Source organism: Thunnus thynnus, chromosome 15 (genome assembly GCF_963924715.1).
Source record: "Thunnus thynnus chromosome 15, fThuThy2.1, whole genome shotgun sequence".
In the NCBI taxonomy this organism is placed as follows: Eukaryota; Metazoa; Chordata; class Actinopteri; order Scombriformes; family Scombridae; genus Thunnus; species Thunnus thynnus.
The window spans coordinates 22,028,412-22,040,559 of NC_089531.1; the positions used below are offsets into that span (position 1 = coordinate 22,028,412).

Below are 12,148 nucleotides of genomic sequence, written 5' to 3' on the forward strand. Positions count from 1 at the left end.
GTTTTCTTACAGAACAGATACACTTCCATTTTGTTAAATGCATCAATTGACGCGGGGGTACAAACCACATTATTGTGTAAAGTGTCCTCTTTTCCAGTACACAGAAAAGTTAACATCATGCAGTGCCACTTACAACCAACTCCTTAAGTACTCACACAGGCACTTGGGCAGGGAGCGGTCCCAGGTACCGTCCCCCTGACAGGAGATGGAGCTGGTGCCCAACAGGTAGTAGCCGGGGTTACAGCGGTACGACACGGTGGTCTGGAAGCTGTAGCGATGTGGCCCGCTGGGAAGCACCTGCTTAATGCTGTTCTCTACATGGCCTGGCTCTGTGCAATTCACAACTGAAGAATTGGGATCCAGAGGGGAGAATGAAAAAGACAGCGAGAAAAAGGACATTGTGTTAGCATTTCAGGTTCAATTTAACCAACTGTTAAATCTGGTGATGATGGCTTCACAAGACAATTTGTGAGTCATGTTGACAGAAAATAAAAGAAGTGTATTGACATTTTTCCATCTTTCTTTGACAATAAGATGTAAAAAGTCTTTGGCTGGAAACAAGAGGGGAGACTTATCTGATTATGATAATATCCTGTATTTTACAATATATGTATATGACACCCATACAGAGAATATTCTACATTCAGTCTACAAACATTGCCTTTCTTGATTTCTTTCTACAGTATCTTTCCATTCCTGTCCTCATCTTCTACTTCCACCCATCCAGCATCCATCCATCCGCCCCAATCCAAATGAAGTGGGAGGCAGACTCCGGAAATAAACATTTGCTTCATTAGAGCCAGTCTCCTGCTGGCCGCCGTGGTGCAGAGATGGTGATGGATGGAGAGCTCACAGGAGAAGAGGCACCATGTCAGTTTAGCACCAGATGGAGAGAGTTAGGGAAGGGGAGAATGAGGGATGAGTGAGGAGCGAGGGACAGCGAGGGAGGTGTGGTACAGAGTTAGAGAGGAAGAGGCCCTGATGGTGCAGAATATATTAAAATTCATGACAGAATGTCAGGCTACGACTGCTACCAACACAAATCCATCTTGATATCTCATACAAGACACAGACCAAAACCTTACATTGCCTCAACAAAGTCAGAGTACACTGAGTAACAGTTGCTGTTTAGTCTATAATGTGAACTACAACTAAATGTGTACTATGATGCCAAAACTCTAATGGCTTCTAAAACACTGTCTAAGAGTGCCCACGCAGCCATTATGCCCCAGTTTGCTTTGCCAGTCTCGCCCCCACAATTGTGCCTTTGCCACAGCCAAGATGAACCAATTGTATGCTAATGTGCCTAAAAGTTTGCTCATTTTCATGCTCCCAAGCTGGCTAGTACAGCTAAATTACCCCCCAAATACCTATTATAATGTATCCCTTCCAGTAGAGTGCTGACCTGTGGTGCCATCATTTACAACTTACCGCATACTAACACTACAAAGCGTATTTGAAGCAGGGGAGCTGCTTCAGCGTGAGACTTTCCAAGCTTGGAATTCAGCTTTGAATAAATGTGCTCGGGCAACATAGGCTCACAAGCGATCCAACAGTCATCTAAAACAACTGACCTCCTGGTAAATGTTTTGTGTGGCCCACTGGGCAGCGAGAGAGAGGAAGCCAAAAGGATGAAAGGAAAAAAAAAAGAATAAAAGTGAGAGGGGAAGAAGGGCTGGGGTAATTCATCTCTGTTTCACTCAGAAGTGGGGACCCCGGCCACCCTCTCCTCCTCTTGGTCTCCTGCCAAGTAACGGCCCTGTAAGTGGTGTGTCAAAGTGTGTTTTTTTTTCTCTCTCTGGTGTCTCTTGCCTTTTATTGTTGAAAGACAAACAAACACACACGAGTCATCCAAAGAAGGTGGTGGTGTGGCTCTGTTGCTGTGACTCAAATTGGTGGTGATTAGAGAGGGATGGGAGACTGGCTGGGCCGGTCTCCCTGCATTATTGATGGAGCCTACAGACTAAAATCTGGACCGTGGAAATCATTACCTTTGTCTGACTGACTCCAGCCCAGCCCTCACCTCTTTTCCTGCCTTTTTATCTATCACCTACTCTCTCTCCCTATAAAAGAAAAAGCTGATGGTACAGCTTAGCTAAGGCTGAGGTGAGATAGATGAAGCAGATGTCATCATAGCACTTATAGTTTTCCACTCGGGAAGGAAGTGCATGGCAGACAGGAGAGCATGCCTCACCAAAAACGTCTGGAATGCTGTAATTAAGGTGATAAATCTGATTGACAAAAAGACCTCTAAGCTACTTATGTCTCCACATCAACAGTGAGGATAATGTGCCATCAAAACAGACGCCCACATTCACCCACCGACACACACAGCCACACGCAACAAAATGCATCTCAGAGTCAGCATCTGCATGGAAACAAGGCCAATGCTAATATGATGTCACTACTAGAGCGGAGAGATTTAAAGCATATGTCTGGGAGAAAATCTCGCCTGCTTATGTATGCAGCAACCAAATGTACTTCTCCCCTTTTTTTTTTTTAACTGAAGAAGGATTCTGAGACTTGTAACCCCCTCATCCCTTCATAAATGTCTTAAAAAAAAAAAAAAAAAAAGGCCAAATCCTTTCTCTCCTCATTTAAAACAAACTCATAAGTCAATCCGTCACTGGTTCTGTCACTGTCTTGTTACAATCGGGGGCCCCGACCTCACAAGCAGCCCTTTTCTACGCCTGTCAGAAAGCCCTCAGTTAGTGGGGACTTAAGAGACAGATGCGGGTGCCGAGATACACTGCTTGTCGGGAAAAACACTGCCAAATTAAAAGTCCTTGCTTTGCTCATTCAAAGCAGAACAGGGTATTTCTTTTTCTCAGCAAAAGCCAGGATGCAGGTCCCCGAAGGCTGCTGTCTTTTATTCAAGCTCAAGGATCCTGTGATTGTTTTTGGGCTGTCTGCATGGTTATTAAGCACGTCTGTTTCCCTGACAGACAGGTGAGCCTTAGGGTGTAATAGACGTAACATGGCTGGGAGGAAATAACATCATATGTAAATATTATCTGGAACCTCCACGGACCATGTGGTTGAGACCATGGTAATTAAATAATCCACGCTTCTCGTTGGTTTTTCATTTCAATTTCCCCTAATATGCGTCGTTTAAACTCTTTCTCCCTCTGGGTGTCTCTGCGCTTCATCTCCGCTGTCTCTATGATTGGGGTCATTGGTGGTCACAGAAGATATGACCTTGCACAATACAATAGGTAATTTAATACCTACCCACACAAATGGATGAAAATACAAAAAGAGACCCATATCCCCACAGGCAAGTACAGGCACACTTTTTTGACAATGTCCTCACTCTGTGCATTAGGTATGCACAAAGCTGGCGTCTGTGGCTTATTTAGCTCTCAAATTATTCACACAGCATGATACGTATAAATAACAACGTGAGCTGCTCTGCTACACCTATAAATAGCTAATGTAGCGGTGTTGTGATCATACATGCATTTAAATATTTTTCTCATATTGGAATACAAACAGATGGATACACATACAATAGACTTTCAAATTATGGAGGTCTCAGGAGATGAAATTTTGATAAATTGTTCTCTCATGTTCACTATCGGTGCCCTCAAATGACTGATTACCACGCTGAATTAATCTATTTTGTTGCCTGAAATTAGTTTCTTTAAAATAATTTATGTCTCAGTGCCTACTGGATGCAATGACAGACAGGATCAAGCACATATCTTCCATCGGTGCTGGTTCTTTGTAACTACAGTATCCTCCCATTCATCTCTAGTCATAGTTTTCCCACCCTGACACCTACCTGGTTCTGTGAAAATCACACTGTAAACACACTGAATAATAAGTTTGAGCATTTACTTGACACTTACTTTTACACCTTGGGAGAGCGTTACTCCACTGCCCGTTGGCCTGGCAGGTGGATTTTACAGCCCCCTGTAGAACATATCCAGTATTGCAGACAAAGCGCACAACATCATTTAAGTTGAACTGGGTTCCTTGGGTCATACCGAAGGTAGGGTTGCCAGGGTGACCACATGTGATGGCTGGGAAAGGAGAAAGGAGAAAAAAAATCATGGTCACACATTTGCAGAGCAGGTTAATTAATTCTAAAGGTTTAATATCAAACTCATGAATAAACAAGGCCTGGATTAGCAAAAAGTAACGTCACATCAATGATAACAACACAGCAACACAGACAACATTGAGTGTAGATGCTGAGTATTGAACCAAACAGGCCCCACTGCAGCTGCACTGGGTGTATGTCTCTATTTTCACCAATGGCCTCTAATAAAATAATCTTCTTGAAAAATGAGTTGTATCATTGAAAACAGTGTATTATTTTGGAGTAATGACTCCATCTTCAAAAATATCATGGCAAAACATAGACATGAGGCAAAGGTGGCTTTTACAGGGTATTTCATGCGGACGCTTGGGCAGGAGCTTTCTGTAAAAATGTTCAATAACATGAATTAATTAGTGATCAGTATCAGTTTGCTCAAGTCTAATGACACTAAATTGGTGGTCGGTATCAGCCCTGAACTAGCCTGATCAAAGAAACTCTAGGTAATATATGTCTGCACTTATTAAAAATCACTAAGTAGCAACATCATTAAGCTGGAAAAAAGTACTTTGTTGTCAATTTGCATTTTTTAGTTTTCTAGCTTACCAGTGTTCCTAGTAGAAAAAGTAAATCTGAAGCCCTGCTTTGTTCGTTTGAGCAGTTCAGTCTTCAACTATGAATTATACCAGCCATAGCTTTACTACTAACTGGATGATCTAAGCGTGGGTACTTACGAACACAGACAGGAGTACGTCCTGACCAGCGGTGATCCTGTTCACAGATTCGCACTGACACCCCAATGAGACGGAATCCTGGGTTACACTGGTACACAACACTACCTCGATAGTTATAGTTCTCCCCAATGATCTGTCCATTCACTATGGGCTCAGGAGTGCCACAATGGCCAGCTACAGAAGAGTGAAGAAGAAAAGAGTCAAGGTCAGTCTTTTGAATCCTGTAAAGAGCATGAAGGCCTTTTCACTGATGTTTCTAAATCGGTTTAGTTCCACAGTGCAGCACTTTATAGTGTTAGCATCACTTTTTGGTGATGGGTATCTTACCCAGACACTGGACCTGTGTTCCGCTCCAAAGCCCATTTGACATACACTCTCGCACCCGAGAGCCCACTAATGTATATCCTGTGTTACAGGAGAAAATGGCCGTGGCGCCATACACAGTCAGTGTTCCAATCTTGTTGCCATTTGGTGGGGTCCCAAGGTCCCCGCAGGAGATGACTGAAATGACAAAAAATATATTATAATCTAATACAATGTTTGGTTTTCACTCATTTTGTTTTGGTTAGAAAATTTGTTAGTCTTTAGTTATGTTTTTGTCTTATTATCACAGAGGAAATAAGATACATTTAGATGCAATTATTTTTCATGCCTGACAAATGACTTTTTTCTTGTAGAGGTTTATCAATTGTTCCTGTAAATGAGGCTGTTAACCCAAGAAACAGTAGGAAAACTGGAATACGGGATACTAATTTACACTTACTCTCACAGACTGGGCGTGGATCTGGGTAATTCCAGGTGCTGTTGGCCTGGCAGCGAATGACCCTTTGACCCCTGTAGTAATATCCCGGGTCACATGTGAGCATCATAATAGCATCATATTGGTTTTGAGTTCCATAGATTAGCCTCCATCTCCCATGTTCCACAGCAGAGTGTCCAATGTCAGGGCAGGTCACCGCTGAAAGGTCAAACGTTAAACCAACATTATTAATTCAAATACCAACTTGAGTTTGCTGCTGTTACGGTCACAGTGGGAGTGGGCTGATAATAATAGTTATAGTGTTAGCTGCAAACCATGTACTACATGTAGTGGTAAGTATGACAAATGAGTTTTAATCTCACACCTGCAAGGGGTATTTGTAACCCATGCTAGGTTAGTAGCTAGTTGTTTTAACAGCTAGCTAACAGTTTTTTTTGGTTGTTTTTTTTTTAAATTCAAGAGTTAAAAGTTTAAGAGTTTGTTTTGTTGCAACTCAACAATCTGACAGTAGAAAATACTCACGAATGCATCTTGGAGGGGCCTCAATGGGGCTCCACCTCCCAGATTCCTGACAGATCACTGAAGTGGTGACAGGCCCGGCAAGTCGAAAACCGGGGTTACACTGGTACGTAGCCCTGGCTCCTAAAGAGAAGTCTTGGCCCACAATACTGCCATTGACAGGAGGTACTGGCATTCCACAGGACATCACTGAAATGGAAAGAGGGATGTGGAAGGAGGATAAGAGAAAAAAAAAAAATAGGATGAGTTAAACCGCAGGTAGCAAAGTGTGTTTTAATAACCATCTTTGTATGCAGAGTGCCTAGCTCACAATAGGCTTCCTCTACAAACACACTCCCAGAGTCGGCATTGATGTGCAGTAAACATTAGCTCGGGCTGCCATCTGCACAACAGTAAACAATCAAGTCTAGAGAGAGCACATGCAATTCATGTGGAGATTACACCTGGTGCAGACTTGACCAGATACTGAATGGATACCCTGCTGCTCTTGGGTTTCTTGCTTGAGCTGATACTGTTAATGAGACTGGTTGGAAACTAGACTCTGGAAGTAGATATCATGCATTTGTGATGGAATATCAAATACTATAAAATTATACAATTATACACAAACTAATTTATTGAAATTGGAAATCAATGACGATGGCAAAACAGCATCACAGCCTTGTAAAATCTAGAATAACATTTTTGTATTTTTTTATTAAACAGCACTTTTAAATTGAAGTAGATACATTTTACTCAATAACTATGACTTTATTTATACTGGTCATTTTGTTTATTCTCAAATAACAGTACTTTCAAACTTTTATTATCTGTAACTCTGTTTAAAGTAGGCAATTTGAATTGTTGAATCCATCACTGATCATGTCCAGAAAAATGAGCACAGTGACAAGCAGATAACTGTGAGCAGCTTTGGTAAACAAACTATCATTAATCTGTTGCAGTGTTATCTTCAAAGTGATTCTGAGGAATGGTGAAATGAGCTTCCTTGAAGCATGCCTAAGGCTGAGGAGCCGCTGGTGATGGCACGCTGTCAGCTGAAATCCCGCAAATAAACTCAGTGATAGTTTTTTTTTTTTTTTTAAGAAACTTAAATGGGAATAACTAAACTTCCAAAATACATTTGCTACAAAGTGTCTTCTTCAGCTAAATATGCCATTTAGGCTACTGAGTGCTAAAATCTCATTTTTCTTTTGAACAGTTTCCAAATCATCACCTGCTGCTATGGTTGAGCCCTCACCTTGGCAAAGTGGTACCGGTGCATTCCATTGGTGGATCCCCTGTGCAGTCCGGGTGCATGTGGCACTGCTCTGGCCAATAAGCCGGAAGCCCTGGTCACAGCTGAAACGCAGGGTGCTGCCCAGCTTAGTGCCTGTCAGACTGTGCACTGTGCCATTTACAGGGTTGTTTGGTGGGCTGCAATAGGCCGCTATGAAAAAAATAAAAGAGATAGGTGAAGATCTAAAAATGCGTAACCGATAAAATGGAATGCAACAAGCATAAAATCCCAATAATGATGCGAGTTGTTGTTGAGGAAGTGAAGGATTAATGTGCCTTCAAAAGCACAGAGCCCCAGATCTCCTATGCATCTGTCTTCTACACCTGGCATGGTAAAGGAGGATATATATTAATACAAGCCCAACAATCCAATCTCTATAACGCAAAAACTGCAGACTAGAGACAAGTAAAATTGATTAAGAAAACTAATGTTCTGTGAAGTGAAACAGGAGTTTGTCAGCACATGTAGAGGAAGATCATAAAAGTGGGCATAATAACTGGAGCAAAGTATCTGTTTTTGTTTGTTGGCTAAACTGGTGGCAGCAATAATCTTTTATCATCCCAAATTGTGCCAGCAACAGGTCCGTGGTTTCCAAAGAATAGAAGACACTCAGGCCTCAATGGCATTTTCCAAAACTTGCAATAAGATCACATAACCACACACACAATCTGGAGAATAAGAGGGTTTTGTTAACGAAAATTAAAAGAACGCACAACTGAAACTTTTAAGAAATTGTGGCCCAACCGTACACTGCTATGTGACATGGAAAATGGTGTTCATTTTGGGGAGAGATTAGGATGGAAGTGGACCATGGACTCAAAAAAAAAGCATATCATCCATTACACTTAATCGCTATGACCACATTACATTTCTATAAAAATGCAAATTCCGATTCAAACCACTCACATGTGGCGATGAAAATGCCCTCTCTTTCAAGTTAGTGGAATTTTTTAGTACTATGCGGACAATCAGATTAAACTCACTTACAGTATAAAAACTTAAAGCCATGTCATATTCAGCATTTATGAGATGTTGCAGTCTCACACAAATTGTTCCGGTGAGACAGATGATGTGAGACTTTTCAAGTGAGCTGACGTTTTATGGCACTAAAGAAGATGCTTGATAAAACAGATTTTATGCAGAATTTGACACTGAGATTCACTAAGTTAGACTTAGATTTCTTAGTGGGCTATACTCAGCAGTTGTCTGTCCTCCTTAATGGCTATATTAACAAGAAATAGAACACACACAAAAATCTAATGTTTACAGCTAGTGATATTTAATACACCGAAAGAGCTGCTGTGTGGTCCTTGGCAAGGCCTTCTCCTGCCAGTCACTGTGAGTGGTGGCTCCTGAGCCACCCTTGAGTTCAATTCTTCACTTTCTATATGCGTCTCACTCATTCGCCCCTCTTTCTGTGTTCCTCGCTCCTTTTCTCCCTTCTGCCTGTTATAGTACACAGCTTGTCTCACCGCAATCAGCCCTGCAGCTCAGAGGAATCAGATCTACATGGGCAGGTGACTGGATTGGAATAGATAATAGAGAGGAGGAGAAAGAGGGAGGGAAGGAGGGAGAGGATGACACAGACGAAGGGAGGGACATATTGCATAAAGAGATAGTAAGAGAAGATAGTGACTGTCAGGTACATTGTAAGTTGATTGAGGTAAAAGATGAACGCATTATGGATGGAGAGAAAGAGATGGAAACTGAGATGGGGAGGTGCTAGAGGAGATGTTTGCAAGTATGTGATGGAAGACCAACCCATGGAGACAAAAGATGGATTGATGAAAAACACAGCTGAACACACTGAATCTGCTTGTGCCATCTGCTTCTTTCTCACCACCAAGGTACTACACAAGGCAACTCCATATTGACCATGGCAACTTGTGGGTTCTCAACCATCACTTAGTCCATCTGTCACTTAGCCTGCTATGGCAAAATTCATCATGGGTAAAGGGAAAAAAAAAAAAAGAGTAAAAGAGGCAAGAGGAAAAAAAGGGCATGGAAACGTCAGAACATCCGGTTGGGGAGACGGAGCGCTCCACTGAGAGGAGGAGAGAGACGATTAGTCAATCTGGCTGAGTGGTGTTGATACAGAACGGAGGGAGCCTTTTAAATATTTACACAGTCATAATTCACAGCAAGTTATGCAGGTGTCGTTACCAACAGATCCTTCATGGCAGCAGGACAAAACAGAGGAATAATAAGCAATACAAGAACCAACATTTACTAATTCCCAGGTCTGTGCTGCACAGCAAGGAGTGCTGCAGATGCCTGCCGCCCCCGTTAGGTTGTCATGGAGATGGGTCATATTTCTAGCTGTTTAGCTGCAGTTGGATGCCCAAATGTAGGTCTTGTTGACACCTCTGATAAGATCGAAAACACAACAGTGTCTAGATGTAACAAAGTCAAACATGAATTTCTCCCGGTAAATCAATCCTAAACATGCCAGACTTTCTCTACGCTAGGTGACAGTATTTCTGCTCTTTTCTCACCTGAGTAGCGTATGCGGAAGCCTTTGTGGCTGGTGGTGTGATCGAAGGACCAGTGCAGGTAGACTTTGTTACTGGAGCTGGTGATGCTCAGCGGGCTGGAATAATTACCACTGAGGGTGATCAGCAGAGGGCTCTGTCTGGATGGGCCTGGACAGAGAGAGGGGGAGAAAAAAATATTGGAAGAATCCATCAACGAAAGTCTCATGACTGTCAATAAAGGATAAGAGCACCGACGCTATTCTGCAAATGAAAACTAGCGCTGGGTCTTCAAAATAATGCCTTGTGTTCGACTTCGACACACAGATCCGATAAAGGACTACATTTTCCTAAATGTAAACTTGATTTTTTTTTAAATGCTGAATTTTGATTTGAATCTAATTTTCTTCAGCTATGACTTTTGAGAAATTGCGCTTTTTTTTTTTTTTTTTACACGTACAGCAAAATCAAAATTTGTACAGTTCCTAATTGTGAAAAAAAAAAGATTTCTTCCCATAATTGGCTTGGCAGCCCCAAGGTTAGCAAATGTCTGTTCCCCTCCACTCGGCAGAAGATAAAAAGCACTAATCAGCAACACTAGTGTATATACCCGCCATTTTCTCAGAGCAGCCTGGCAGAGTTGCTGACTGTGCCTGTAATCACATGCAAATGCAAAAGGCAGATGTAGATGTTCCATGAAAGTGAGTCTGTGTGTGATATTCTGTTATTAGAAGCACAGAGCTTTGTTAGGGACAGTGAATTTAGCTGCCTGGTTCATTTTAGCCTTTAATTGGGAGTTCTTTTGAAAATTAGTATTTGGCAAGGAAAGTAGCTGTGTAGGCTGTAGAGATACTGTATGAGCAGTAACGTAAGTATGTAACTACTGGTATACTATATATATATATATATGTGTGTACGTTCGCTTTCAGAAAAGATACAGTGACTCACCATCAAAGATCTCAAGCTCATCAAACTGACGGCTGGTCTGGAAGTGTTCTATAGTAAAGGTGATATTGTAGCCGGGTTCTACTTTGACCACCCAAGAGCAGGACTCGAAATGAGGGAATCCGGTTCCCGGTGACTGGCTCATGATGACACCTGTGGAAGCTGTCAGTACCTCATTCATGGGACAAGTCACTGTTAAGACAAATAAAAGAAAGACATAAAAACATTTAGCCGAAATAATTTGAATTCTCTAACAGTTTGTTTATGTACTTCTGTTCTGTTGTTTCATAATTGCAGATAACCTCTAATGGTTGTTCATTTTTTTTTTAGTGGATTTAATTTACCTTGAAACACAAATTGGATTGGTTAGATCCATACTGCTGTTGGAGGGCAACTCAATGTGACTAAAAGCATTGCTAAGCTAATTGTCATTCTGGTCCTGATGCTGTTGCAGGAAACTAAGCTGTCTATGCTAAGTCAGTCTAAGAAACAGATAATATATTATATGATATTACTAACTGGCCATGAGCATATTCTCTCTTCTTTGCCCATTATTGGTATGTGACAGATGTGATGCTAACTTGACAGCTAATGCTCACATCTGCCTAGAAGTCCTATTACTGAAGCATGTCTGGGTGGACCACATCCATCTCATCTCATTCACCCCGTCATTGGTATTCTTGTGGGACATCTCCATGACATCCTTTGACATTTCCTAGTGGTTTCACTCTGTATTATCAGACGTTACACAGTGCTCCTGTTTGTTGCGTTTTTGCTGCGATGCTGGGAAGCCAACCTCTTAATCTGCCAGAGCTGTCTGCATACACAGTGAAACCCCAAGAACAAGCTGCAACATGAAAGGACCCCAGTGCTGCAATGACGACATGAAGCAACTGCTACATAGTTGTTTTTTTTCTATTCTTATTGTTTTTGCTGCTCGCTGAATGAGGCTGACTGCTGAAGAAGTAGATTGTGAAATAACTCTCTCCAGAACAGAGAAATATATGAATTTATTTTTTGTTGTTTTCTTGCCTTTAAATGTGATTGCTAAATTGTATTGTGGCTAAATAAGATACAATAAACATAAAGTAAATGTTCTCTCATATGAACTGAACTGAAACTACTGCTTTCTATAGCACAAAGAATCCTAAGGGCCTATTCTGGTATACCCAAAAGTACTTAACAGTTTGATCAAAGAAGCCGCCTCTGCTGGAACTCAACCAAACAGCTTATTAAGAGCTTTAAAATTAACAAAAGACCATTTCAAACTCACAGAAAAACCATAGATTTACCTTGTTACATACCAGCCAGAGGCTTTACTTACAATCCTAGCAAAAATCAACAAAATACTGTAAGATGCAGTAAATGCGATTAAAAACCACTTCAAAGTGCACGTGACCA

At 41.5% G+C, this 12,148-nt stretch overlaps 1 protein-coding gene across 4 annotated transcripts in view; it reads right to left on the reverse strand.

Annotated features, from left to right (window-relative positions):
* Nucleotides 1-12,148, reverse strand: part of csmd2 (CUB and Sushi multiple domains 2) — a 270,669-nt gene that overhangs the window by 35,624 nt on the left and 222,897 nt on the right. For all 4 annotated transcript variants that reach the window (XM_067611354.1, XM_067611356.1, XM_067611355.1 and 1 more), the window contains 9 exons: nucleotides 10,751-10,939; nucleotides 9,827-9,973; nucleotides 7,293-7,481; nucleotides 6,059-6,244; nucleotides 5,540-5,734; nucleotides 5,104-5,277; nucleotides 4,777-4,950; nucleotides 3,852-4,025; nucleotides 156-344 (listed from right to left, as the gene is read on the reverse strand). In XM_067611354.1, coding sequence (XP_067467455.1) covers nucleotides 156-344; nucleotides 3,852-4,025; nucleotides 4,777-4,950; nucleotides 5,104-5,277; nucleotides 5,540-5,734; nucleotides 6,059-6,244; nucleotides 7,293-7,481; nucleotides 9,827-9,973; nucleotides 10,751-10,939 — 1,617 coding nt within the window. The remainder of the gene's footprint in view (nucleotides 1-155; nucleotides 345-3,851; nucleotides 4,026-4,776; nucleotides 4,951-5,103; nucleotides 5,278-5,539; nucleotides 5,735-6,058; nucleotides 6,245-7,292; nucleotides 7,482-9,826; nucleotides 9,974-10,750; nucleotides 10,940-12,148) is intronic.